Source organism: Cordyceps fumosorosea (genome assembly GCF_001636725.1).
Source record: "Cordyceps fumosorosea ARSEF 2679 chromosome Unknown scaffold_2, whole genome shotgun sequence".
Taxonomy (NCBI): Eukaryota; Fungi; Ascomycota; class Sordariomycetes; order Hypocreales; family Cordycipitaceae; genus Cordyceps; species Cordyceps fumosorosea.
Window position 1 is genome coordinate 74642 of NW_017387302.1, and position 27523 is coordinate 102164.

General features: G+C 51.1%; 7 protein-coding genes across 7 annotated transcripts; 5 read left to right on the forward strand and 2 right to left on the reverse strand.

Annotated features, from left to right (window-relative positions):
* Nucleotides 1–1868: 1868 nt before the first annotated feature.
* ISF_01184 (hypothetical protein) lies at nt 1869–2738 on the forward strand (the record flags this gene model as incomplete). The annotated part of the gene is made up of 1 exon (XM_018844791.1): nt 1869–2738. One exon carries the CDS (start codon nt 1869–1871, stop codon nt 2736–2738), a length of 870 nt encoding a protein of 289 aa, XP_018707557.1.
* A 4466-nt stretch (nt 2739–7204) lies between these two features.
* ISF_01185 (C6 transcription factor) lies at nt 7205–8481 on the reverse strand (the record flags this gene model as incomplete). Its single annotated transcript, XM_018844792.1, has 3 exons — nt 7205–8021; nt 8093–8190; nt 8266–8481. 3 exons carry the CDS (start codon nt 8479–8481, stop codon nt 7205–7207), a joined length of 1131 nt encoding a protein of 376 aa, XP_018707558.1.
* Nucleotides 8482–13960: 5479 nt separating this feature from the next.
* Nucleotides 13961–15200, reverse strand: ISF_01186 (Lanthionine synthetase; the record flags this gene model as incomplete). Its single annotated transcript, XM_018844793.1, has 2 exons — nt 13961–14174; nt 14248–15200. The coding sequence occupies 2 exons, from the start codon at nt 15198–15200 to the stop codon at nt 13961–13963; spliced, it is 1167 nt and encodes a 388-aa protein (XP_018707559.1).
* Nucleotides 15201–17670: 2470 nt separating this feature from the next.
* ISF_01187 (hypothetical protein) lies at nt 17671–19616 on the forward strand (the record flags this gene model as incomplete). The annotated part of the gene is made up of 4 exons (XM_018844794.1): nt 17671–17911; nt 17964–19183; nt 19219–19427; nt 19481–19616. 4 exons carry the CDS (start codon nt 17671–17673, stop codon nt 19614–19616), a joined length of 1806 nt encoding a protein of 601 aa, XP_018707560.1.
* A 622-nt stretch (nt 19617–20238) lies between these two features.
* ISF_01188 (hypothetical protein) lies at nt 20239–21261 on the forward strand (the record flags this gene model as incomplete). The annotated part of the gene is made up of 2 exons (XM_018844795.1): nt 20239–21065; nt 21117–21261. 2 exons carry the CDS (start codon nt 20239–20241, stop codon nt 21259–21261), a joined length of 972 nt encoding a protein of 323 aa, XP_018707561.1.
* Nucleotides 21262–21986: 725 nt separating this feature from the next.
* Nucleotides 21987–22467, forward strand: ISF_01189 (DUF718 domain protein; the record flags this gene model as incomplete). The annotated part of the gene is made up of 2 exons (XM_018844796.1): nt 21987–22125; nt 22247–22467. 2 exons carry the CDS (start codon nt 21987–21989, stop codon nt 22465–22467), a joined length of 360 nt encoding a protein of 119 aa, XP_018707562.1.
* Nucleotides 22468–26054: 3587 nt separating this feature from the next.
* On the forward strand, nt 26055–27303 carry ISF_01190 (hypothetical protein; the record flags this gene model as incomplete). Its single annotated transcript, XM_018844797.1, has 3 exons — nt 26055–26237; nt 26313–26948; nt 27181–27303. 3 exons carry the CDS (start codon nt 26055–26057, stop codon nt 27301–27303), a joined length of 942 nt encoding a protein of 313 aa, XP_018707563.1.
* Between the last annotated feature and the right edge of the window lie 220 nt (nt 27304–27523).

The following is a 27523-nucleotide window of genomic DNA, read 5'->3' on the forward strand; positions in this document are numbered from 1 at the left end:
TTGAAGAGAGAGAAAATATTCTAGCAAGGAAAAAAAAAGTAGATTTTACAACCCGGCCGCTTCATTTTATCGCGCACATGCACAGTAACATCCTATTGTACCCCGCGTTTGAGGAGTGCTTTGGATGCGCCCCCTCTTTTGGCGTGGTGGCATGGTCATGATGCAAGTTTGTACATGCCACTGATACTGGGATCACGCACCTTGGTCCTCGACCGTGTCAGCTGTATGCCAGACTACCAACCATGTTCCTCTATTCCGCCATGCTTATAATATTGGTGGATAAGTAGTTTATTATACTCCCAGACAGTTTGCGAGCGGAAATATAGGAATGTGCACATGCCAGACATATCTCTTGTATTGCGAACCACGGACTCCAGATGACGACACAGCATTCACAGCCCGAAAAGAGAATGCGCCTGACAAAATCCTTGATAAGTGTCGCTATGCCATATCCAAAATTACAAAAATTCCTCCTAAAGGAGCCCTTGTCCGTTAATCATCTCATCGTACCGCTCTATCTTTCATAGGCAATCAACCTGAGCATGGACTTGATCGTGGCTCATAATTACCTCCGTTCTGACCTTCTCATTTGATAGTGAATGTAAGGTATCGACGACCTTATGCGTCAACATCATCATCGCCTTGTATGTCCTCTCTTGGGTCATACGACGCCGAAAACCGTCTATCTATTCCTGACGATGAACCAACCGCGCCACGGCCGCGAATCTTAGGGGGCAGGGCTGGTCCAATACTCTCATCTTGTGAGTGGCCTAACATATCCTCATCCTTTGTTGACACTGTCGATTTCTTTCTCTGCGGCGAGCGATGCCGGTGGCGTCGGCGCTCCGCGTCTCGGCTTCTAGTTCGTCTAGATCGATGACCGCTGTTGGGGGATCTGGATCTACCATCTCGATAGCTTCTACTCCTGCGAGATTGATACTCATCATCGGACGGATGCTCCCTCTGCCGCGATCGCCGCGCGCCATCGCGATGTTGGCGATTATGCTTGTGGCTGTCGCTCTGGTGACTCGGTGAAGAGCATTGCGCTTCTCCTGCACCATTCTTGGGTTCGCGAGATTTCGATTTTTGTTTCGACTTCGCTCGATCGCAGCTATCCTGTTCTTTGTCTTCATTGTCGTCGTTGTCATCGCCTTGGCGTCTGCGCGTTCCACCACCCAAGATGGCTCGGATGTCACCCATATGTCTCTCTCGTATATCTCTTGTCGTGGGATTTATCTTCTTTCGCTTGATCTCTTCGGCGTACTCCAATTTCTTCAGGCGAGCCTTGGACTCGGCAGCCTCCCTGGCCAAGAGTGCCTTGTTGTGAGAGTCGGTGCCTTTAATAATATTGCGCAAAAATCTCGTGTTCGGCTTGGGTATGTTCGTAGGTCTATGACTTGTCAGAAATGGGTTCTAACGCAGCGGTGCAATTCGGCGCATTACTTTTTGGAGTGGGAGCCCTTTCCTAGGAAAGCATCGACGCCCATGGCAGAATATTTAATCGAACAGTCTGAAGCTTCGCGGCTCAGCAGGTCTGCAACATATTCGTCTGTGAGGATCTCTTCGTTCGACATCATGAGCAGTGGATGTAGCCGCCACGATCCTGTCCAAAGGGAATTACAAAAGAAAGGTATGGCAAAATCGTCTCAGGCTTGGCAGACATTATCGCCAGCCAGTGCAGTCACTGAAGTGGGGTGGTACATCCTAACCGGATTAGGCTACAAGTAAACAGGTGTAACTTTCGCGACCGACCTGGCACTCGAAAACATCCCTCCAAAATTTTGTGCCGACGCGCGAGTACTTGTTCAAAGAAACTTCTGCAGTCTCGGAAACTCTCGAGATATTCATTCTCCTAATTGATTACGGCAATGACGACCTCGCCGCGCAAGACGGTGGCCAAAGCGCAGGACGTGCTCAAGGCGCTGACGCGACACCAAGCCCACCACGAGATTTCAATCATCAAGCTGAGTGAGCCTATCACGAGCTATAGCGCCGAAGAACCGAGACAAAGAACTTCAGATGCTTCGAACTCGGCACTGGAGGGCCCGACGCCGGCAGGCCTAGAAGCCGACCTGGCGCATTACAGCGAGCTCTTTTCAAAACTGCGATTCTCCTACGTCGAGCAAGTCACCAAGGAGAAATTCATACGCGCCATCGTGGGAGACCCGCCGCTGATTGTCAGCATGCGGGAGAATCTCGAGTTGGAGACGCAAAACTTGGCGGCAAAGGCGGAGCTAAAGAAGCTCAAGCAGGACGTTGCGAGCATGGTGGACGACTTGGAGCACAAGGCCCGTGAGCTCAGCCAACAGTACGCGAGCATCCAGCTGGAAACGGCGCGTCTGGAGGAGCTTCCCACAAAAATCCGCGATCTCGAGGCGCGAGTGGCGGAGCTGAAGGCCTCCAGGGCCACAGCGGACTCGAACCCCGAGCTTAACTTGCCGCTCAGCAAGACGAGGCAGCTCGTGTCGCGTCGGCAGGCAGAGCAGCAGCAGGTAACGCGCGAGCTCAAGGCCCTGCAGTCAAAAGTCCCTCATAAGAGGAAGGAGGTCGAGCGGCTGGAGGCGGAGCTTGGTCCTCTGGAGACGAAGAGACAGAACAGCAGGGCCGCGGCGCGCGAGGCGAAGCGGAGGAGGGAGGCAGCACTCGGCGGGGTGGGCGACGACCTGGAGCAGCGGGCGAGATGGTGGCGAGCCAGCGAGAGCATACTCACGCAGCTGTTGGATAGCAAGAGCGGATGAGAAAGATGTGCTGCTCTGTTGGCGCAATTTTGCACACCGGCAAAAGAATGGAGGCCGGTCTACAACAACGGATGACCCAAGGGCTGGCTGCCTGGTTCAGGCTGGGCGTCCAGCCCTACGAATTGGCGTTTGTTAGCGGGAGTTTATGGAGTTTTTTAACTAGTGTATAGAAGTGAATTAGCTTCATCTTTTGCTGTTGATCTCCGACTGTGCGACGGAGGCTAAGTTCCGGCCACTGCCCTTTTCTGCTTTAAGTTAATGTTGCGTAGGGTGCGTGCCGTAGCAATGTTATCTACATAGCTATGTAGCAGCCAGAGCGCTAACAGGCAGGGCTGTCGCAAGCCGCCTCAACGATGATCCTTTTAGCTGCTAATATTAGAAGTAGTTAATGGTTGCACTGTCACAACAAGCCCACAGACTAGCAATGAGTCGACCAACTTGACCAAAAGAGCTTCCCTGTCATCAACGGCATGCGGGGTCGTAAGCCTTGGCTGACCGCCTCATGGCTCCTCATACAAAATCGGGCCAGCAAAGCATTTTATTAGCGTTGGATGCGAGGCCATTGTCCGAATCCGAGTTTCGCGGAGCACTGCCCGCCAGATGGTGCATGCACGAGCAAGCCCGTCGCGGAATGGTTCCTTTTTGGGGGGTTCTTGGCCCTCGCGAAGCAAGCGGCTTGGAAACAGAATTCACGGCTGCAAACTGCGTGTGCCAAGAACTTGCTTGTTGTCTAGGCAAAAAGAAGTAAGAATTTCGGAGGCTGGCGCAGAGGCCAGGCCAAGGGTAGTTCTTCTCTTGGCTGCGGATGCAATGTCACCAGTGGGAAATGGGCAAAGGTAAATTCGAAAACCGTGAGTAAAATATGAAGTGATTCAAAAGATTCAACGGCCTTGGTTAGAGCAATACGCGTAATACGCGAGGCCCATGCTTGGTTCGTTGAGGTAGAATGAGGCTTGCGGAGAGGGGAAGGGGTGTGGGTGTAAAACGGCCATTTCCCGCGCATTTACAGCGGACAACGAATATGCTCGGAAACTTCAGCCACTTTCGGTCCCGAGGACGATGCAAGAACAGATCCATTCAGGACGAGGCAGTGCCCGCGCCCGTGCCCCGGAGAGATTTTTCGGCCCGTCAACAAGGGGAGTTGGTTATTTTTCTGCCTTGCTTTACGGATATGATGCATCGCGGCGAACAGCCACGAGACAGAGTTTACCAGGGGTTTCTCGAGTCTCACAACGCTGAATGTCACGGCTGTGGAGGGTCATCGAGATAGATGATGAGGGGCCGCCACTGTCAGTTCATATTCGTCGTATTCTCGGGGCATTGTCGCAGGTGCGTAGCACTCGCGTACCAGGCAAGGACTGACGCTCCCGTGTTTTTATACGAGCAAGTTTCTCTTGTACACTACTACATGTGAGATATGAGATTGCCCTGGACTGAGATTGGGGTAATTGTGTACATAGGAACTTAGCTGTACGAACTGTCACTTCGTACCTGCCCTGGCAGCTAACACCGGATGCAGCAACGGCGATAAAGTCTAAACACTTGCAATTCGGCAATTGAATGTTGAAACAAAGGGCAAATGATAAGTGCGCTTATCAAGTACCCGGATGGATAAAGATATCTACTATCTCGTTCTTAACTGCAACTCTACGATCCCCTTCTGCTAGCACAGATCAGATCATATCAATAGCTCCAGCCTCAGCTCTAGTAGCGGCTCATACTATTGCTTCTAGGTTTTGCTTGCTTGCCTCTAGGGCGGTGGAATTGCTGTAGATAAACGGATGATGCATTAATGGTGTAGCGACCGAACAGGATGATAGATAAGTAAAAAGACTTCCGAGAAAATCGGTGGCTACTCAAAGCCTGATGTAGTTTAGGATCGCAATATACGTAAAGACGCTAGTGGACGAAATGTGAACTTTGCGGAGGAATAGGCTTATTTGGAATCGAACATTAAGCTACTAAAGTCAACGACTGGAAACGATTCTTGATTAAGCGAGCCTCACTTTTGGTAGAGTTTTAGTGATGGATCGAAACTTCATCACGCAGACCGATTGTCGACAGTCGTGACTTTATCGTTGAAATCGAGAAAAGCCAATTATGAAGAAACAGATATGCAAAAATGTAAGATAAGGTGGACCAATTGCCGCTTGGCATCTGTGTTGAGTTAGTTTTTCGAGAAAAGGAGTTTAGATAGTTAGCTGGGACGGTTGTCAAAAGCGGCATGGATCCGCAAACGCTAGGTTCCAGATCGATGACAACAGAAGGCTATGTATATTGCAACAAGAAAAAAAGTCAGTTCAAACACAGTCTGATGAAACACGGCCAGGCTGGTTGGAATACTTAGCTTCCAAAGTTAAAGGAAAGTAGCCGCATAGCACGCCGCCTCTTTGTGCGTTGCTATTCGTCAATTGAAGGACTGCCACCTGAGCAGAATAGATGAACCAAGGCGCATGGTGACGGTGTAGTGTATAGTTCAAGGTGATTGTGTACGGTCTCTGTGAATGGCGTACTCTATCCCTCCAGGATGCACACGTTCCGTCGGATTTTGCTCTTCTCACAAGTCGCCGTGCATGAGTCGATCGGCACGTGTATACAGCACGGCATCTCTTGTCGCCGGCCCGCTGGCCCGTCTGTGACGAGTCAGCCGCCTTCCCCATGCTGCAGCTTGCTGAGAATCCCGGAGACCGGCTCGAGGGCTGTGCCTCGAGACGGGGGGCCTGCTGCTGAAGCAAGGTAAACCCTATAACTAGCCGAAAATCAGGCGCCAAACGAAACTGCATTATTCCACGGTCGCGTCCGCAGGTTTGAATATCCCCTCGGCTGCTTTCCGGCATCGCATCAACAAAAGTGAAGCGAACAGATAGAGGGTATTTTGTTATGTCGATGCGCGCCTGCGCTGCAACCCTCCCTAACAGGTGGGAACTCGTTCAAGTAAGACACTGCGGGATGCATCCTGGTCTTATTTACACAACTCCGTCGTGGGGACACCGTGAAGAAACGAGTAAGCCGTATCTTGCGTATAGCCCATAAGATATGTAAAAATCAAGGGGTGTGTCCATGCAGGTCGTCTATTAATTGGAAAGGCGAATTGTGTATCATGCCGTGAGGGTGACTCCCTGCTTCTTTGCAGATGGAGTGATCGACAAGCGGTGCCATCCTTACCGAGTTATTATAATCAATCACTTTGCCTGCAGTCGCAAAACGACAGTCCTATACCCCGCCCGCTATAGGCTACTGGTGTTTCTAGACGATACTAAAAAGAATCATCGTAGCAACATTGCCTCTCGTTAAGGAGGAGCGACATGGATCTTTTGAAATACTAGTAATTAGAGGGTCTAGGCAACGATATTTTTTGTAATGCAACATTCGTCTATTTCCGATGCCTTCTCTCTCATCATCACATAAGGTAGCACTCAACCATTGAATTAAGCATTGTCCGATTGCGGGGGAGGCCCTGGGGAAGGAAGACGAAGCTTATTACGGCGCGCTTTGTAATCGCAACAGTGGGATAGCCAAATGTTCAACTAAGGCTGACAAAAAATCCTTCAACACCACTGGAAGTGCCCGAGAAAGGTAGGCGCGTTTTTCTACTCCATCACTGTCCTACATAGGCCTAGCCCATGCAGGGGTTCTTCATCAAATTTGAGAATTTACGGCATCTTTTTTTTCGGGGCACCAAACCTTTTTTTCTTCGTTCCCTTTCTGATGAATGTAGGTTTTCCTGATGATTTCAAATGCTTTGGTGAGCGAACCTTTATTAGAAGTGGACTGGCTTTCCCCCAAGCGGCCAAGCCACAAGACGCCGTCGTCCTCGCCGTTGTTGTCGCAAGCTCCTCCCTCAGCCCGGCAACTTTTTGCCAGAATGGCACGGATCATCCACCAGTCGTAGATATAACGCCCACCTGTGAGTGGCCCGCCTTGGCGTCAGCTAGATTGGGCTGTGTCTGCATGTGTGTTTTTGTTCTGGGGATCGCAAAATCGCCAAGGGTCTACGTGTATCAATGCGAGCGACGTACCACGCGATGACGTGCGCGCTTTCATCTAATTCGCTGGTTTGGTGAGTCGATCAGGGACTTGGGCACGCGTGTTAGGATTTCGCTGTAAGTGGTTATGATAATCATATTCGTAAATCTATAGTCGCTGCGCAGAAGAAACAAAGGTAAAAAAAAAAATCGGCCCAACATGTGCAAGGCCCAGAACTGAAAGCAATTGCAGGTCCTCCCAGGGCCCAGGTCCCCGTCCCCTCTAATGTCATATACCCTTCCTAGTCACCCAAACACCGTTTTCTTGCAGTAGTCACTGAATCAAAAACTCCGTAACCCATTATACAAAAGTAGAAATCATGTACACGCGCAGCCTCTCAGACTCTTACGCCTTTGCGGCATGGGTCGGGTCTGTCAAGGCATCCGGAATCTTCCTCCATCGCATAACTCGTAGCCGTAATCTCGCCCCAGACTCCCACACTATAGCCTCATGTTGTCGTTTTCGAAGCCGGCGTAGATCATGGGGTCGGCCGCCATGCTCATCATGACATCAGTGTTAGCGTACGACAGGATATCGGGCTTGATTGTCGCAAAATCGGCGTCGAGGGCGTCCTGGTTCATCATGACGAGGTTCTGCAATGAGCTCGGGGGTTGCATAAATGACATGGACATGGTCGCCGGCGATTGTTGCTGCTGCTGCTGCTGCTGCTGCTGCTGCTGCTGCTGTTGCGCTTTGGGAACCGCGGCCCAGGATGATGAAAAGTCCGGCATCGATGCGGATTGCGTCGAGAACATGGCACCGGCGTCGAGGTCGATGGGCGTCGTGCTAAACTCAAAGTCGCTGCCGCTGGCGAAGCTCTGCGGCGAAAGGGACAGCGCGTTGTGGCTGCCAAACGCCATCTTGCGGTAGTCCTGCTCCATGTCGGAGTGGTCGAGGTCGGACGACGACGCGCGCTCGGTGGAATTGTACGCCGAGGGGTCGCCGCCCTCCGTGTTGGCGGAGCTGGCGGCGGCGGCGGGGTTGGGGACGTCGTGCGGCTGCTGCTCCTCGAGCTGGCGGGCGAGCTCGGCCATGCTGGCTTCGTCTTCTGGGAAGACGGAGTGGACGGGCAGGTCAATGTCGCTGTTGGGACGGATGCAGCCGAGGCGCTGGGCAATGTTGTGCACGACGGGCTGGCCGCGGTCGTTGAGATCTGGCTCGCCCAGCTCCCACGGCTGTGCGCTGCGGACCATAGAGTAGAGCTTGTGAATGGTGGCGATGAGTGTGAGCTGGGTGTTTTCGAGAACCTCGGCGTATCTGCGTGAGGTGAAAGTGTAAGTGACGGTTCGTGAGCCGGTAAGGTTTACTTATTGTGTGACTTGACGTACCCTCTGGGCAGCTGCTTGTACTCCATCTTCTTGCGAATGCCAGCGGTGCAGACGAGTCCGTCGTCCTTGCAACGCTTACAGGGAAACTCGCCGTCACACTTTATTAAAGAGCAGAGTTAGAATCGATGAGGCCTGAGTGAGTTGAGTGCCATAATTCTATGTGACAAACGCACCTTGGTCTTCTTCATCCGACAGCGCTCACAGGCCTTCCATACTCTCTTATGGCGGCCGTCCATGCCAGTGGCGCCGGCAATTATATCATGGTGATGAGCGGCAGATGCGCTGTTAGCACGCTTCGAAGCGCGATGAGTCGGCTTGGTGGTCTTGTTCGTCGTCTTTTTCGCCTTCGTGTCCTCGGTGGGAAAGGGGGGGGTGTTCTGGGCGCCCATTGTGAGGGTCGAATCTGAAAGTTTTTGGGGTGGTGGTTTTATATAAGTGGTGGCGATGATGCTGTGGTGTGTTTGTCGCTTGGAGGCGTGCGACTGAGAATCCGACATGTATATATGTCAGCGGGCAGTGAAGAAAAAACGTCTGGACGGTAGACTATGGGGAGATGGGTAAACGGGCACAATGTATACAAGAGGTATATCTAAGTCCGAGACGGCGGAGGGAGCGCCGTGTTTAAGGAGGATATGAAGTGTGTTGTATGGGTGTCCGCTTAATAATGGGTGGTAAAGACCACGAGGAGGAGGGCGTGTGAAAAATGGGGCGCTGGGCATAGTAGGGAAAATTCCATGACTTCACCAAAGGGGGGGGGGAGGGGTGCGAGGAGACACGATCGGGTTGATCAGATTGGGTTGCTTTATAATTCAATTTTAGACAAGCTTCGCACAGTTTGTGGTGGTGACTCTGGTGGAAGAGAGGGGGGATGGGCAAAACCTGTAGTGACCTGGGTAGACCTGTCATAAGGAGGGTGTGGCGTTAGCCGCGTCGGTCACCAACCTATGTCCGAGAGTGCGACCAGCCAGCCAGCCAGGCTTTAGGGGCTTCTTCGTCCACGGTCGAGCGCCCAGCGCCACCCAGCCCAAGCAAGGTAAACTTTTTATCTGTGGTACAGGCCAAGGGTTGGCATTTTAGCCCTCAATTACAATACGTGGACGTTCAGAACTGGCTTCCATGCGACAGCACAACAAGGCTACAGACTGCAGGACTGACTGTGGGCTTCACTCATAGCTGCTGCGGACAAGACAAATAGGTGGCTGGTGGCTGAGGCTTGGAAAACTTGTCGCCAATTCTCATCGCTGTATCAACAACCACCACCACCAGTCTTGATAGTTGTCCATCATCAATCCCCATCACCATCACGCCCTCACTATCTCCAACCTAGTTCATACCTAATTATTCATCCCTATCCTCACTACCCTCCACTGTAACTGAACTGTGGATGCTGATGCTTGCAAAAACTCCCTCTGGACGGGCGTCTGTGGGCCTCCTCCAGAAGCCATTCCCTCCCACCGTGGACGTCCATGGCCTGTATTTCCCCGCCAGCCAAGGTCTCGTCCGTCCTTGTCCCTCGAATGATCCTGTCGCTTAATTAAGAAAACTCCGCACTTCTATCCCTGCGCGGACTTTTACTCTTGCCGTATACGGTATACGTAAAATCGGCGGCCACTCCAAATGCGTGGCTTGTCTCACTGATGTTCACGGCCTCACTTGTCTCGTTCTCATTGTATCACTGTTGTTGACATTGGTGCAAGACAAAGCCCATAGCCATTATTGTCTTGTTCTTAATGTAATTCGTATCGCCGTTGACCTTCACGCAAGAGAAAGACCGTAGACTCATTCTTCGGTCAGTCAGTCCTGACTTAGCATTTGTCATGTTATTTGTCGCTCGTCTAATCATCCATCATCTTGTTCCGTTTCATACGCGGCTCCCAGTATCTTAGAATGGCCCGTCTTTGGAGGCAATACTGGTCGCAAAACGATCTACCGGTGAGGTGCATGAAATCATTCCCTATTCCATTGAGGATTGCCTCAACGGGTAAACCTTTTCCATCCTGACGGACGTGGCATTTGCCATGTATTCAAAGCCCGCTCCGTCATTTATCATTTTCTTCTGCTTCACGCGCTCAGTTCCTGGCATCTTCGACCCGTCTTCGAAGGCAAAGCAAATGTCGGTCGCCAGAGCATCTACCGGTGAGATACCCGGGATCATGCCCTCTTTCATCGAGAATGTCTCAACTACCAAACCTTTTTTTTTTCGTTACCCGTCGACGTGGCATCGAGAATAACGCATGTCGCATTTATCGGGCTGGTATAACTGGAGCAACAGGCTGTGAGGCGGCGTTATGCTCTGAGCCAAACCATAAACAGCGATGTTGGCGCAATGCTAATCATGAGCTGAACAAGCACATCTTGAGTGGCTGGAACCTTTTTTGGTCTTCGTTAATAATTAACAAAGAAAGCAAAAACTGAAAGACAGTGAGTGATCGGTGTGTTAGTTGCTCGCTCCTCGCTCCTCGCTTTCGCTCCTCCTCTTGCTTCACGTCATGGATCAACTCAACAAGGTTCTATACTTAACGTTCTTCCTAGTCTACCCAGCGAGGTGGAGCGTATCTGTCAGCGGCGGACGAAAGAGATGATTCATCGGACATTTCTCCAGCCAAGAATTTGACGTGAACAGTGAGTGTGGATGCCCGGACGCAAATAGTCTGGCTGAGTCCCAAGCCACACACAATTCACACCAACACTATCATCGTCGCTCCTGATGGTTTTGTGATCTTGGGAAAGAGGCTTGAACCCCTATGCAGATCTTATGATCCAACTTGTCACTTGACAAATACTGCGTTAAATCCTCATCTCTTCAATCCCCTGGCTCTGGAGGAGCTCTACCGGTTTCCTTCCAACGACGCTCCCAGCAAAGTTTTCTTCACCCTAGATCAGACCAGACCGACAGGCCAATGCAACGCTACGCAATCAGCGCTATGGCATATACAGTGCTTATTCGCGAGGACTGCCGTACAGGCAACGGGGGGGTGGGTGCCGCAGCGCCGGTACGGTACCGCGCGCAGGAACTAAGAATAATCATTGCAAACTCGAATAGCGTACACACACCCCATTTCAGGTTCAGGCCCTAGCCTTGTGGGCGATCCGCCCGTAATTATGAAATGCTGATTCACCGGGCCCGACATGCCCACGGCCCACGGCGCTTTCTTAGCCCCGAGCCCGACTACCGTTTTCAGTCCCGCGGCTCCGCGGATATGGGCCGGGCGGGTGCCACTTATTCTGCTGTCTCTTAGATTCTGCGACTAATGAAGTGCTCCAGTTTCTTAATAGCCTGACTTGAAAAAGAGAGTCTTTTCGTTGTTTCGGCGTTGTCGTCTATTTACCGGTTTAGCCATTTTACCCGCACCAGCACCGGGCGTGCATTTTCGTCTCGTCAACGGGGCCTATTCCTTTCTTTTCCGAAAATACACGACCCCCTCTTCAAGACGTTGAGCATCGCATGCTGCTACCAAGGCACAGGCAATGAATTGACAAGAGATACTCCAATCGTTCATGCATTGCTTGGATCGTCGTCGGTCAGCAGCGCCAAGAACAAACAAGAACGTAGATTGCAGGTTCCTATAGCAGCCGCACAACGTCGTCTTCGTATCCCCTAAATGCACCCGTATGTGTGCACCCAGTTCCGTCAATGCGCCCCTGGGGGGGGATGTGACAACGGGAATTAGACTCACATGGCAGTGGGCCATGCAAAACCAGTGTGGCGTGACTGCGTGCCATGATTCAGTTATCACGATGAATTCCGAGATTCGGGCGACGAGCGCAATATTTTTTTCTCCAGACGGGCATATAATGAACGCGGGAAAGATGAGGAACTTTTCCTTCTCATCCCGTAAACCGCCATAGTTAACTCGCGAACCGCCGAGACGCGGGAAACTTGATTTCGTCATGGCGATCCTGGCGACACGTTATCTCCCCGCCAAGGGATAAAGTCCGGACCAAGACATGCAATCTTGTCTCATGCCCAAAGCTGCATCAGACCGTTCGATAACTGAAAAAGGTAAAGAAAAAGAAAAAAGCAACTCGTCACTTTTCCGTTGCCGATTTTGTGGCGTCGTATCACCGGGTTGCCCGCCGCTCCGCACACGGGATGCGCGCCACCGCCGTCAAGCTCAAAGGTAACATGACCTCCAATTCTAGCAAGTGTACGGACCCCCAGCACTTTCTTAGTATTCGCGCTTCCCTTGCAAAGAGGCTTTTGTCGCAAACTCAACTGCCCGTAAGTCCGCTATGCGCTATAAACTCCATTATCGTGTTACTAGCTATAGCTTTTCATGTCCCTGGCCGCCTTCCGATTCTCCAAGACAGCCCCGGTACGATACCTTCCCACGCAGTACTATACGCCGGGCGAGGACAGATTTATTACAACACTCGAGGTTACCTTAATAAATCTCGGTGCGGCAGCTTCTTTCCTAGAAATGCGCGGCGTTTGGTGGACCCGTCGTTATGCAAGGGCTCGCAATATAACCACAGGGTGTAAAAGCCACAAACAATGCTCGAGAAATTCGTAAATAAAGCCCCGCTGCAATGACTTTGTTTTCGAGTCTATTGGTATCAATTTTTGCATAAGGTAAGCATACTTCTGTATTTTTTCAAGACAAAAAGACAACCCCGTCACACATCGCTGTCAATGTCAGCATCCTCTGGTGATCAGCACCATGCCGGTTGACCCCTGGGTTATAGAAAACCTCCGTCTCTCCAGTCTTTTTCCGGATGATGATTATCATAATCGGGTTGAGAATATAATAACAGACGGATATGACATAAAATGCCCACGTCGGCAAACAAGAGCCGAAAAATGGCCCAATGAAAAAAGCCAAAAACTCCGTACGGCCGTCGCCGACGCCGCCAAGAGACCAGCCGGGTTGCAGCCGGATCCAGTAGGCGAATAACAACAACGTTCTTTCTGCCCCCTAATAAGCTGCTTATTTAATATTTTCCTTTTCCTATCGACTGATTGACTCGAGATTAACGTCCAATAGACGTTATTCGGAATGTACAGCTCACACGCCCCCTCCACTCCTCGCATGTTACTCTCAGCTGCAAACGGCTTCTTGATCTCCGCCGTTGGGCATCTCACTAGGGACTACCAACGATATGCGCTGCGATTGTTACAATTATGGGTGCTTTTCGGGGCTGTTAATTTTAATATCGGTTATGATCCTCAAGTGTGGCGGACGCGTGCTGTTCGTTCGAGTAGGGAGAGGCTCCGACAACTTCTACTTGTTCTTATGGCGCGGAATTATTTATATCTAAAGATTACTCTATTTGGATTCTACTTACTTCGGCCGTTTTAAATCCTGGTAAATTATCTACGTATATTGAAAATTTTGGAGCGTAGTCGTAGGATCCACGGACGCTCCGCGGCATCCACCTCGAAAACTTCGATCTTCTTTGACATCATGGTTGAGGGCTCCATTCTGAGTCCAGGCCTTTATATTACGTCGGTTTGCATATGAGCCATCGATAATCGATAGCGATTTTATTGTCAACGTCAGTGAATCTTAATTAGGTCACGCAGTCCTGACGTAAACAGAAGAAGTGTAGGATCGCCGCCCTTTTAGCGCATGTGTTGGCTGGTGGCTGGCTCCAAGTGCCGACGTGAAAAGACTAAGTTAGTTCCAGAAACTTATTAAGCAGATGCAACTCTAGGTCTGTTATTCTCTCGATCGATGTCTCTTTCTTGTTTATTAGTTTCGCTTCCTTCACCGCATTTGTGGGGATATCGAGCTCACTGTAGCGCTGGTAGAGTCCCTGACACATTCATGACGCACGCCCTGTCTCTTTAGTCTTTTGAATGGAATTGTGATCGGGTAAATATTTCATGACAGTTTGATATTGGCTTTCTGTGGAATTCTAAGCGGGCTATACATCGCTGAACGCAAAAAAGGGAGGGCACTCCTGCTCACAAACACCCCAGACCCAGACCGCACTCATCGAGTAAATCATGGGGATGCAATATCTCATGCCGTAGTTTGCCGTGCCGAAAGCATCCGGGTAGTTTTCCTTCATCTCCTCAGTTGCCTGAGGCTCGACGAGTGCCAAGAAATGATCGCGCTTCTCTCCTCGCGGCAAGGCCCTAGTATAACTGCATCAGCGGATTACTTTCATCTTGCAAATCGATCCCTCATCGCTGATCCCATGATACTTACAGTGCATTTCCCAAAATTCCATGGCACAAGGCCGGCTCCTTAAGCAGCAGCCCCTTGGTCCAGATAATATCGATCCCCTTTGCAATAGCCTTGTCGAAGGCGGCGCTCAGGTGCGGGTAGTAGGGCCGCAGCGCCTGCAGACTAATCACGAAACCTGGGGCGCCGTGGCAGAACTGGACAATTTCAGAGGCCGTCTCGCTCCCGTCCGTCAATTTCGGCCAGTTTCCGTCATCGAACTGCATGGCCAGCAGTCGCAGCAGGTGTGGCTGGAGTACCGGCGCCAAGTGTGGCAGGCACAGCACCAGTTGCGTGATGATGCCAATATCGCCATGGACGGCGCCAAGAAACTTCTTGTCCGCCCAGACCCAGCTGTCCTGCCCGTGGTTGTTGGCCTCCATGATGCGATCGGCGATGGCCTGCATCTGCATCTCCAGCCTCGCCCTGCTCCCCGGGACCCAGTAGCGGACCAACCTCAGGAGGAACAGGACTCCTGCTCTACCGTACAGGATCTCGTTTGCCAGCGTCTTGGATGTCGGGATAGTTGGACTAGCAGCGTCAGACGTGCTGGCGATGAAGCGCTCCACGTCCTTGTCGTCGCCGGACAGGCAGGCAGTTAGCGCTTCTCTACCGAGCTTTTCACTAATGAGGCCGCATTCGATGTCTTGTTCCAGCATCGGGGCATCGGGGGGAACTTTCATGTAGCGCTTGGCGAGCTGGAGAAGACTCTCGCCATGGACCTGCAGGTCTGGGTGAAGCTTGGACAGCTGAAGAAGCAGGTAAGAAATACCAGTAAATCCAGCAAATATACCAATTAACTGCCCATCTTCGAAGGTTTCCGGTACGCCGTTCTTTTCGATGAACTCCTCCAGCGCAGCTTGGAACAGCTCCTTCGGGGTCTTTGACAACGCCCGAAGCGGCTGGTCGTTCGGCATATATCTCGGAACGTCGGTCATGATCGAAATAGGATTCGGATGTCGGGGCAAGTCTCGTTTGGTCTCTCGTAGAAGGCCTTGCTCAGCCTTTTATGTGTCCTTCGGCTTTGCTTACGGGGACACATTATCAACAGAATACCAACCGACTTGAACACGGTTGCCTTGTTAGCGGCAAAACCCCACCATTCAGCAAGATGGCCCTCACAATATCTCTCGAAATAGATAGTCACACTTGGGGCCCGCCCGGCAGTGAGTCAGCGGCCGAAGTTAAACGCCCAGTTCTTTCAGCTGAATACAGCTGAATACAGCTGAGACTGCTAAGATATGGATGGTGAACTATTCATATCATGGTTGCGCGTCGAGCTACGCGTCTAGGTAGGCATCAACTACCCCACAATACACCAGGAATTCGAGTCAGGCGCAAACTGAATCTCATCATAAATCCGCCGCAGTACCCAGATTTAACTACTCATCAAACATAGTTCTATTTTTCTACACATCACGTTGTTCACACATATTGCGCTGTAAAACAGTACACGACTAGCATCACCATATATCTTGTGTGTATTCAGGTCTTTCTAAGTGCGTACCAGAGCCGAAAGACGTCTTAACACAGAGTACCATCACAATACATTGGCCACTTATAGTAGCAATTAGAGCAACAGTTTTAAGCTTATTACGCTAGTTTAATATTCAAACGGTAGGAAATCGCGATGCATCCCCGAACAAGTCATACCAGTACATCGAGGTTCCAGGATGAATCCGGGGTACCCCGCACTACTTTCATATACATACTTCTGGAGCGTTAGCTTTTTCAGCAACTTTGCTGTTACATTAGTTCCGATCTTGATACTTAACGCCATCTCTGCAATATAACAGGTGTCGACTGCGCTTCTTACGGTAGGGTTAGGAAAAAATCTCACCGCCAACGAAGAACGTTAATAGTACAACTCAGGGTATCAGAACCTTGGCACATGGCGCACCAGATCACAGCCGTTGGCTTGCTTACTCGGGCACCCTTGTCAGAATGCCGACGCTTGCATTATCTGGTACGCAGTACACTCTTGGTAATGTCGGTCGGCCCGGTTTGTTTGGAGCAGGGAAAACTGACATGGCATGACGATGGATACACAAAACTTCATGTAATAGTGCGGAACGACTCAATCTAGCTATCACATTATTCCTTTGCTACTACCTAAAAGGTAGCGAGGAATAAGTCTGATGCCGATCTAGCTGTGAGTACTCCTACACGCAAGACTTGGCAGCTCGAGATGCTTTCCACGAAGGGCGACAACTTCAGGAGCCGGCAACAGATCAAGCGTGATGAAGAAGAACCTTCAATAAACACTTACAATTAGAACGGTATTTTTGTAGGCACTTCTATAGCGACAAGTCAAGGTTTGCGTTGTGTCCGGATGAACAGGTCCGAGTCGTTTGCCCACATGTTTTTTCCTGGTGGAGATGGCAGTTGTGAAAGCAAGCACCAATTGCATATTTATCATCTGAACTTTGTGAAAACTCAAGATTTTAGAGCACGGAGTTTTAGAATCTCTCGTACATGGTACTTAAATCGTACCGCTCGCCAGAGCAGAGGATGCAGTCTTTGAACTGGGTAGCTTCACATGGCTTGTCTGCATGAAGCTATTTCCAGAGGTAGACTGCTTTACAAGCCATCCTTGAAACATCCGGGCGGTATCAACTCTTTGATCGGCCTACTTATATGCTAAGTAGGTAGGTACTACTTGTTTGACGGATAAACGCTCTACGTCGTACATAATTTCTCTCAGCAATGCTTGCACTTCGGCTACTTGGGTGACACTGCATGGCCGGTATACTCGACACACCGAGAGCAATCGAGCAAGTCTATCCATATGTAGGTCTCATTTAAAACAATTTGCTATTTGTATCCTTTGCCTTCAATTGCGTATGTATCGCCGCAATTGCTGTTCTTTCACAAGAACACAAGCATAGTGCTTGCTTCGCACCAAAATGTGTGCACCTTCTAACTGAGATGCGGAGAATGATGGCCAATATTGGGGTCGGCAGAGTGTCCCGTGAATGTTTCGAATCTCCCAAAGAGGAATTCCTAACGACGGGTTCTGGTTCACAGGGGTTTCCGAAATCCACGGATCAGTATATAACCCTAGCAGTCTTCGTACCAATCCGTTTGCTTGAAAACTGTCCGTACCTAAGTTGCCACTCGTGCCGTTTGTATGCCTCTGGAGTGAAAATTTTGCTCTCACTTCCTGCTCACATCCTTCTCTGCTCAAGTTTGACAATTGGACTCCTATTTTGATTCATCAACAGCTCGTGCCAGTGCTGCAGATTCTTCCTCCTCCAGTATCCACCATCACCCTATTGAAGACTCAAGTTCCTCTATCACCAAACAATAGCCTTTCAGCAACAGGTACGAATATTCTTGTCTCCTACCTCTCAAAGATATATTCATGCTAACTGCCGATCAATAGCTTTCATTCAATCGTCCACCACAATGAAGTACCATCCCGCTTCTGGTGGGTTCTGGGCGTTCCTGGCCATCGCCTGTTTCGCCGTCTTGTCCAACTGCTTGCACCTTGGGGATCAAGTTTTGGTTTTAAGACCTTCCTACCGTTCACGAGTTCTTGACCGTTCCATGCTTCTCTTGGCTGCCTCTGCACCAGATGATGAGAACGACTCCCCGGCTGCGTATGACTTTGGTAACCCAGACGACTCCACCGCACCTACTGCTGCCTGTAGGAAATTGCCCATTTTGATGTGACTTCCTCTGATATTGACAAATCATAGATCCTTTGCCTACTTCCACAGCTGATATCGATGACGAGCCGTCTTACAACCCCTATCCGGCTCCGACCAGTCATTCGTTGACTGCCACGACCAAGCCCAGATCGCCCGGAATCAGCAATGGCTCGGAGATAGAATCTACATCTACTGCTGTCACACAAGAGCCATCAACTGGAGAGGCACTATCATCAAACACCACTACGCTATTTGACTCTAGCGCAGACCCTGCTTCGCAAACGGATGCGCATGGAGACGAGACTGTCACTGTGACGGTCACAAACTTCGTCTCGAGCGAACCGACTAGCACAGGAGCAGCAATTACCTCTCCCCCTTCAAGCTCACATGCCTCTTTTAACGCATCTACCTCCTCGACAGTGTCAGATAGCTATGTCTCTGTTATCACAATCACGTCTCTCCAGACGATCACGTTGTCCATCGATCGCACTTTCTCTAACGCAGAGCAGACGTCAAGCCTTTCAGGATCGCAGGTAAATACTACATCAACTGTCAAAACTACATCGAGCCAGACCTCTACGTCTGCGGGCCCTGTTACCTCCTCCGCAGCCAGCATCATCACCATCACGCGGACGGAGGCTCACGCAGGCATGTCAAAGACCACTGGAGATGCAACTGATCCAGTTACGTCCAAGGAAATTGCCACTTCCACCATCGAATGGCCCACTCCAATCTCTCGCATCCCCCCCTTCTCTGCTTCGTTCAATCTATCATCTGTCACAGGACCAGCGCTGAACTCCGATGCCAGCGGTGCAGTGACCTCGCTTCAATCTATTTCCCCATCAGGTACTACACACACGGTGTCTGAAAACATCACTGTCACTTTGACCGACCGGCCAGGGACAAGATCGTGGGAGGCGGATACCACTCGCACAGAAGTTCCAACCAACACTAGGAGCATCAACGCTACAAGTGTAGCCTCGGGCACACAAAGCACTGGCACTATGTCTCCCTTGTCGGATCTGCCGAGCAGTCTCAACAGTACAACATCTACAGCCAATTCTACTGTTTCTGAGACGCCTGTTGTGAGCGTCTCCACGCATTTTGTTACCATCACTGTGTATCCTACGCCCCCGGAGACAACAGCTTCGACCCATGAGACCTCGGTGACTCTGCACAGCAGCAGCACTACAACTTTGACTGTCACCCCTTATCCTTGGAGCAACGCCAGCTCATCGGCGTTTCCCACGACGGGAGGTTTTTCAACGGTAAGTAGCGGCGTTCTTACCACTGCAGGAGTCAGCGGTTGGAGCACCAGTCTTTCAACGGTTTCTGCAACCTCCAGCGTGATTGGAACGGTTCTGAATACCACCACCTGGGCTTCGACCGATGGCACTCGGCCAACATATGTCAATACTACTTGCGAGCACACCCAAATTGGTTCAAAATCTGCGTATGCGACCAACCAAAGCACTGCAACTTCGTCCAGTTCTGCTGGCACCAGCTCGAATGGTAAGAGCTATCACACTTGAAAATACGCAACATGGGCTAATGTTAGCAAACAGCAACGGTGACAGTGACAGTGACATATCCCGCCCCATCAACCTTCGGAACCACGGTCTCGCCTACCTCATCCGCCGAAGACGATTGGACTTCGGCCTATCCTTCGCCTTCTGGGAAGAGAATGCCTGGCAGCCCTAGCTGGCCAGATCCCTGGGGTGGAAGTGGGCCGCTCCATCGCGTTCAGGAGCCCGATTTCTGATGTGCATTCTGATCGAAAGGAATCACCGCGACCCCAGCGAGCAGAGGGCAGTGTCTTGGAGATGTTGGTGGGTCACTGAGTAGGCCCCCCAGATGAATCGTGTGTTGAAATCATCCGCCGGAAAATTAATTATATATTGGCTGCCACGGTTGCTTGAATTGTTGAGTATTACTCAGATCAAATAGTTCTTGGCAGAATCATCGAATGAATGAATCAAAGAATGACAACCTATTGAGTATGCAACTAAGAAAGCTAACAAAGAAGTGTCGCGTGTTCCTCTCGATGGCTGGAACCAATAAGCACACGCAACAGCCATTACGTCAGCAGCTATCTTCCCTGATTGTGGGTTGTGTCACTTTGGTGGGGCAGCAGCCATCTCCGCGTCTTCCGGCGCTGGACTCGTCATGCAGTCCAAGTTCCTGTGTCGTGTCGCTGCCCTCCGGCAAGGTTTGCCACCTAACTTGTCTCTTTCAATGTCACCATCAATAGCGTCCGTTTCCATCACGAACAACGGCCGCATCTCTTAGCTTAAAATCCAAATATCGATATAAAGCCTACACGATGCTGTTCAGGCACCTTGTGTTGGCCGCTGTCGCCACCGCATTCGTCATCATCCCCGAAATATCCGAGAATGACGAAAATATATTCAAGGCGCTTCCGATCGATAATCCTGCCGGCGCGCTCCCTTACGGCATCCCAGAGTCGGCCCTCCAGCAAAGTGTTTCCGTCCCTTGCCCCGGTTGCAAGGGCAGGCACACAGAGCTGCGCTTAGACTTCATGATCGAGGATGAGACCAAACTATTACTCAACGGGTTCGAGCTGTACCCGGACGCCAACCCTTGGAGCGGCGACTTGCATGCTGCGGTTGTTCACGGCCACAGACACAGAAAGCCAAAGAGCAAGAAGCTGGGCTACAGCCTGGCCGTTTACCCCAAGGCCACGGCAAAAGAGGACAGCATGGAGTTGATCGAGGTTGATCTGAGGATTATCGAAGTCGGCACCCGATTTGTGGACGGGATCCCTCCTGTCAAGGTTGGGCTCATCAAAACTCCAGGTGGAAGCCTCGCCATGGCCACGGTCGTGTTCGATCAACCAGCCAAGTCCTCATGCACCACGATCTGGTGTCGCGCGAAGGAACTAGCAGACAAGCTATGGGCGCAGGCTCAGAAGGTCAAGGGATGTGGAAAGAGCTCTCCCCCGAAGCTGGACTCTGGGGTTGAGAGCACGAGGCCATCTGAAACCGACAAGACTAGTGCAGAATTTATCCCCGACATGCCGGAGCCAACCATTAGCTCCAAGGAAGAATGGCGTCATTTAATGAAGAGCGTTGCTGGGCACATTATCATGCCTATTGTCATGGGAGTAACAGCTGGCGTTGCTGTCGCTTTGTACGTACTTGTCCGCTTCGTTCCGTTCTATCCGTTTACTAACTTGAACAGCCTTGCACTCTGCATTCAGAGCATGGCCAGGCGCCTCAGCAGCCTTATCCGCGGCAAGCGCAACTGCGATCATCGCAGCGAATCGCACAAAGTGCCACATAATGAGCAGGCCACCTCGGAGGAGAAGGCACAACTTATGGCATAGCTTGAATGAAATCACGGGGTGTCGTCCATCCTCCTGCAACAATATCCAGACTGCATGTACGTCTTTCAACGGCGTAGTCCACTTTGTTTCCGATGTTGTGCCCGTCGTTGAGGGAATTCGATGGTCTTGGGGCGGAGAAAGCTACCTTGCAGCGTGCGTTCAGGTGGCTACTGCATCTTCGCGCCGGGCGGTTACTGATGTCGGCCTTTGTCATTGTGCTCGTTTCGAGTTGTAATTTATTTGTATCGATTACATGTTATGCGTGTGTACCGTCTGTGCTTGTAAACTGTGTTACGATCGCGCCGTGGTAACGTGATTATCTTTAGCTGCTCAACCGCTTGAGCACTCTACCCCGCAGCGGCATCAGAATCGGTGCTCCAGATAGTACTCACCAGACAATCGTAGTTCTATCCTATAATTACCCGAGCACAACAACAGCGCCATGTTTCATCTAGTGAAGGCGATCTAAAAAAAAAAAAAAAAAATAAGCTCAAAGCCGCTTTATTTGTGAGTAGCCACCCTCTTCTTTATACAAGAGGTAGGGTATAGCGAAGCTACCCTGAAGCCCGGACTCGACGGGCCGGTTGGGCAGGATTGAGCGTGGTCAAGTACCATTCATTTTTTGAGCTCCTGTTCATTTCACGGGCAACTCCACATATTCATTTTCGAAGTCGATAAATCCTAAATCATGTTACTGACAATCCATTGGCATAGTCGGTGCCACAATGTCACAGCCAACCTCCACAAGACGTTTTGGTCAGGTCATTCGCCTGAAGAAAGACTGCGTGGAGCAGTACAAAGCTTGTCACGCCAACGCGTGGCCAGAGGTGCTGAAGCAGATTAAGGATAGTAATATTCAAGACTGTAGGTTCTCAAAGGGAGCGCACCATCCAAGATGCAGTCCAACCGCAAATCAGTCACCTAGTTAATATTTGTTACGAGTCAACGGGCTAACCACGGGCCGCATGTCGTATGGTGCTTATAGTTTGCATTTGGTATGACGATAAGCATGGACTTTTATTCTCATCTATGAAGTACGTTGGAAACGATTTTGAAGGCGACATGCGTCGCATGGCGGAGAATCCCAAGGTGCGTGAATGGTGGAAGATGACGGACAGTTACCAAGAGAGCCCGGTGGACGGCGCGGTGAGCTCTGAGATGGGACATTGGTGGAAAACGCTCGAAGAAGTGTTTTACTTGGCATAGAATATGGAAGATTAAGAAATCTGCTTTGCGAGTATGAATGAGATTGGCTCATGGGCTGAGAGATCTGCGTCCTGTACAGCACCAAAAAATAAAACCCGTTGCTGTGACGGAGCTGCGATGTATCGCGTTTAACTGTCGAGACTGATCTCGCCCCGCCAAACGTATTTGCGTCGTCGCGGACTTGACAAATACCACCGCAGCGGCGGGTCAATCCGCCAAACCGGGTATACCTCACCGTCAATATATACATTCGGGTGGCGTGGCACGGAGAGCGCCAGTGATGGGCCGTGCAGCGCAGTATATTTCATCCAAGCTCAGTCCACCGTCGAGTAAACGTCGTCCCGTACACCCGCAGCTGTCGTCAGCTTTGATGAGTACACTTGATTGACGTCGTGTTGCTATCGAAGTCGGCAACGTCACGAAGGTTGCAAAAGGATGGGTATGACAACGACGAGGGCGGATGAAGAGTCATACAAAGGAGGCGGAAACAATATAAATATATTCTAGGAATATAAGGACAATAAAGATACAATTTGAGTTTGTTGACTGTATTATTAAAGGAGTCAAAATGGCGACTGGGCGCCGCAGCAAACCGATTGAGCGCGGCCCAAGCCAACATTTTTCGGCCGCGGGGACATTGACTTGACTGCGGGAACAAGACGCTAGTGTTTTGGATTTGGCTGTCGTGAGCAAGGCCCAGTCCAGTTGCTCTTCGTACTGGGGCTGGGTAACTAACGGGCCGGACTGGACCAGGGGTCTCCCCAGTGCAGCACAATCCTTTTTAATTTGGGTCTGTGCCATGGCTAGTAGGTACTGGTATTGGGAGCAGGCAGATATTTTGGTCCAATGATAACTATTGGACGCCCGCTGTTGCGCACCACGTTAGGTTTGCTGCATGTCTGGCGGATGACCTGTGACTGGAGACTGTCCCGGGTCCGTCTCAACTTGGAACAAGCCACGGCGTTGCAGATGGAGGCCATCATGCCACCCTGCGCGTGGCGATTGGGTGCCTTTTTCCCTATCCTTCTCGCTCTGGCCCCGCCAAGGAGGATGCAATTTAATCAGAAGAAAAAAAAAGGCGCTGAGTGTCTTTTGATGGTTGGCCAAGGCGAATAGCTCCAGGCTATACTGTTGTTTGGAGGACGTTCGATAAGGCTGGAGGCGCTGGCTGAACCAGCACCTGGTAATGGGAGGAAGGACTTTTCTGGCAGAGGGAATACTTTGGCAACCAATTAGTATTCACCCCTCTTCCCCTCGACCCGAAACAAGCTGCAGGTAACATTCCCTGTCATGCTGCTGAGACCACGTATACGACGTACATATGAATACACAAGGTACCCTGATGAGAACGGTAACAACCTATGTATACCTCGGGAATATAGGTATGAGGAGTCTTATGGCAAACCAATACGGAGCTATTCTGGAGTGTGTAAAGACAATGTTTTCGGTTTCCTTGGACAAAGCGCAACTTACTTATCAACTGACCTGTCCTCCCAGCATGTAACCACCAACAAAGGAACTTCACGACACCTGGGGCCGCCTCAACGAATCCAGCAGGCTTGGCCCCTGACAGAAACTCCAGTTTTCTGGCGAGCCGTTCATGCAAGCCGCCGCCGCAGGTTGCTAGCGCTGCGTGCTGGTGGGCTCCTGTGCTCCCGCCGCCGTTGGTGGTGGTATGAGTGCGACCCCCCTGTAAATAACCAAGACCGCCCCCTTGCTTCCGTGTTGCCCAATGGAGTAAAAAGTACTCCGTACGGGCCAACGAGATCGTGGGATCGCTTTTGCAATACGACCTTCGTCCCTAACCCGCGAGACAGCCTGCGTTTTTTACGCAGCCACGTCCTCCGTTTTCTTTCTTCTTTCTCTCTCCCTTCTTCTACTGGCGTCTTTTGCTAGCGCGTTTTGGGCGTTAATTGGTGCTTACCCGTTCTGCAGGTGCCGCTGTTGGGCCACGCCTCCCCTCAGGCAATCCCCAATCAATAACTCAGTGACCTCTGCTTGTCGGCCTCCGCCGTCGCAGGATGGCTTTACAGTAGGCAGGATTTTCCCCATGTTAGTGGTAAACCAACGTAACTTAAGGCAGTTTCGTAGTGTCCATAGGCTCAGATAGCAGTTTTGTTATTTGTCACTTTTCCAACTCTGCGTCCTCTTTCGCTTCCCCATCTGCCGTACCTCTTTTATTCTAGCGCTCATCTCCATCTCGCCAACGGCTAAATTACCTCCCGCAACACTCTTGCAGAGGGCTGTGCGCTTCCCTGCCTCTCCCGCCTCTCTTTCTCTTCCTTTCTACTTCCTACAACAAAGGGTACCCTGGTGGCGCCACTATCCTCCATCAGCGAGTTGATTTCTTTCTGTTGGCTGGTGCCTGGTATTCCCACATCGCCGAACTGCCTTCTTGACCTTTCATTTCCTCCAGCACCGTTCCTTTCTCGCGCTGCACAGCCTGCCGCTCCTTCCCAAACGCTCATTTTTCTTTTCGTTCTTTCGCTTCTTTCCTTCATCCTTTCGTTTACCGTTCGTGGCTCTCTCTTGGTCTTGGCCTTGTTCGTTCTTTTCCATACACCGCGACGGCCGATTTCCTGCCATTCTTTCCCTCGAACGCTCCTTTCGCCGATCCACCGACACACTCTCACTTGGTACTCAGCGCCTACCGTTCCTCGCACTCGCAGACGCGGACTTCTCTTCCATTCCAGCACGTTTTTTTCTCATCCCCGAGTGGCTGCAGCATCGTTAGCATGCGGCAATAGTTCTACTGCTGCGCCCATACCACAACATTGCTCTGTTGATAAGGCTGGTTGGTGCCTGAAACACCACCACTCTCGGCGTGCATTGACGTTCAGCGAACAACTCGACTCTCGGGATACGACTTTCGAGCTAGAGTCGGAGTACGCAAAATCTGTTTCGATCTTGGCTGGGCCGACGACACCTGTGAGATTGACACTTGGTTTTCACCTTTCGCGCGCGCAAACGAGAAGGGCATTGTAGTTATTGTCTCGCGACACATCTGAAAGCCGCACCCACCAGGTCCAGTAGGTTTTCCATTTTTAGCACCATGTCTCACTGCCACTCCACCGGTTGAATATAGTTGGACAATAGCAACTCGATTATTGCCCCCCAGGATCTGCTCTGACAGCAATATAATCGCGGCGCTTTTACTCTTATACTAATCAGTGGGAAGCTGCAGACAAAAAACAACCCGCGCCCTCGCTGTTACACGCCGCGCCACAAACACCGTTGTTCTGTTTGCATCGACGTCCAACCTCAGCCTGTGCACCCTGTGCGACCCAACTCAGCCCAGATATCCGAAACGATTTCTACTGCATAGTGGTACATTGGCAAGCTAGATGGGTGATCGGTATAATGGCAGTAGAATGGACTCGCCAGTACTAGAACCCGGTTCTGTCGCTAGAGCACGAATGCTGGCCGAGCAGCGGCAAGCGGGAGACACACAAGCTCCTTCACCTGTGTATCCGTCTGCACCCGGCACAGCAGATTCAACATCATCATCTAGTTCCAGGAATTTCAAGCAAAAAGGCATAGCACAGTATGAAGGTGGCGCTGGAAAATTGATATCCAGACCGAGCCCGATGCCTCAATACCTGCCACCCGAGACCCCCTCGCCGACTGGAACTGCTGGCTCTCCCAGCTCGTACCGACCTCCTGCCAACAGACCACCCCAGGCACCTCAGCGACCTCCCCGACCAAGCCGAATTCCTTCCATGGTTGATCAAACTCGCCTGCAAGAACCAACCCCTCTATTCATTGCACCAGTACGCACTATCAAAAGCCCACAGGACAGCGTTTATAGCCAACCTTCCCCAGGCTCGCTATACTCTTCTGTACAGTATTCCCCCAGTGCCGGATACATAACGGACCTCCCTTCAGCAAATTCTATGAGCCAGGCGAGCCTACAGAAAAAAGGTGTCATTCTCGGACCTCCCCCATCCAGCCGAAGGGGCGCGTCGTCGTTTTACTCCAATGCCTCTTTCGTTTCTCCCATCATCGAGGAGAATCCGTATGCAAGGTCTCACGGCTCTTACGCCTCTAGTGCTGCGATGCCTGAGAACTGGCCCTCCGCTATAGAGGACAACCGCAACCCGAATGCGGAGACATTTTATGAAGAATCTATTACGGACGCCAGCCCACGGTCAATTTACGGAGACTTTGGTGATGACAGACGACTGGTTCAACCGGTTGAGCTTGACTCTGCTGCCATTCTCGTCCCTCCGAATCAGCAGCAACCTATTGGCACAAACAGGACAGTCGGAGGCGCCGGTGTCAGTGATAAGAGGATGTCTTGGAACGTTCTTGGCACTCAAAGACAGCCTTTGGACGCAGGAGAGTCAGGCAAGGATGACATTATTCAGGCCTACGCTGCCGCAAGTTCTGGCGCTCCCGCTGTTTTTCGCATGGGTCAAAGCCCACCTGCAAATCCTCGCAGCTCAGCCCTCAAACAGGGACTTCGCATTGACATGGACGCAGTAAGAGAAGCTGAGTCACGAGGTAGCCTTACCAGCTTGCCGGATCTCATTCGCAGAGCAACCAAACTTGCGGCTATGATAGATAAAGGCAAACGGCCCACCAGTCGAATGGACAACCTGAGCGATTTTCTTAGTGAGAAGCAACTCAGCAGCGAGGGGCGTGGGGATACTCGAGGTAGGTTTCTGTATTCATGAATATGATTCAAGTATCAGCTAACACATCTTCATTCAGGTGGCCGTCCTGGTTCTGGACTCTCCGACATGCTCGCAGCCTTCCCACCGCCAGTATCAACGCCCCAATTCAACAACGGTCCGAACCGCTCCTCATGGCCTGGGCAAGGTGGATGGCCACTAAGATCTGGCCCGAATGGCGAAGCTGAGAAAGCAAACAAGAAAGGTGGTCCCAAACGTCGTTGCTGCGGACTTCCACTCTGGGCCGTTATTGTGGCCGCGATCCTGCTTCTCTGCATCATTATTGCCGCTATCGCTGTCCCACTCGAACTGTTTGTCTTCAACAAAAATGATTCTTCAAACAAGAGTGAAATAGACAAGTGCCGAATCGATCTCACTTGCCT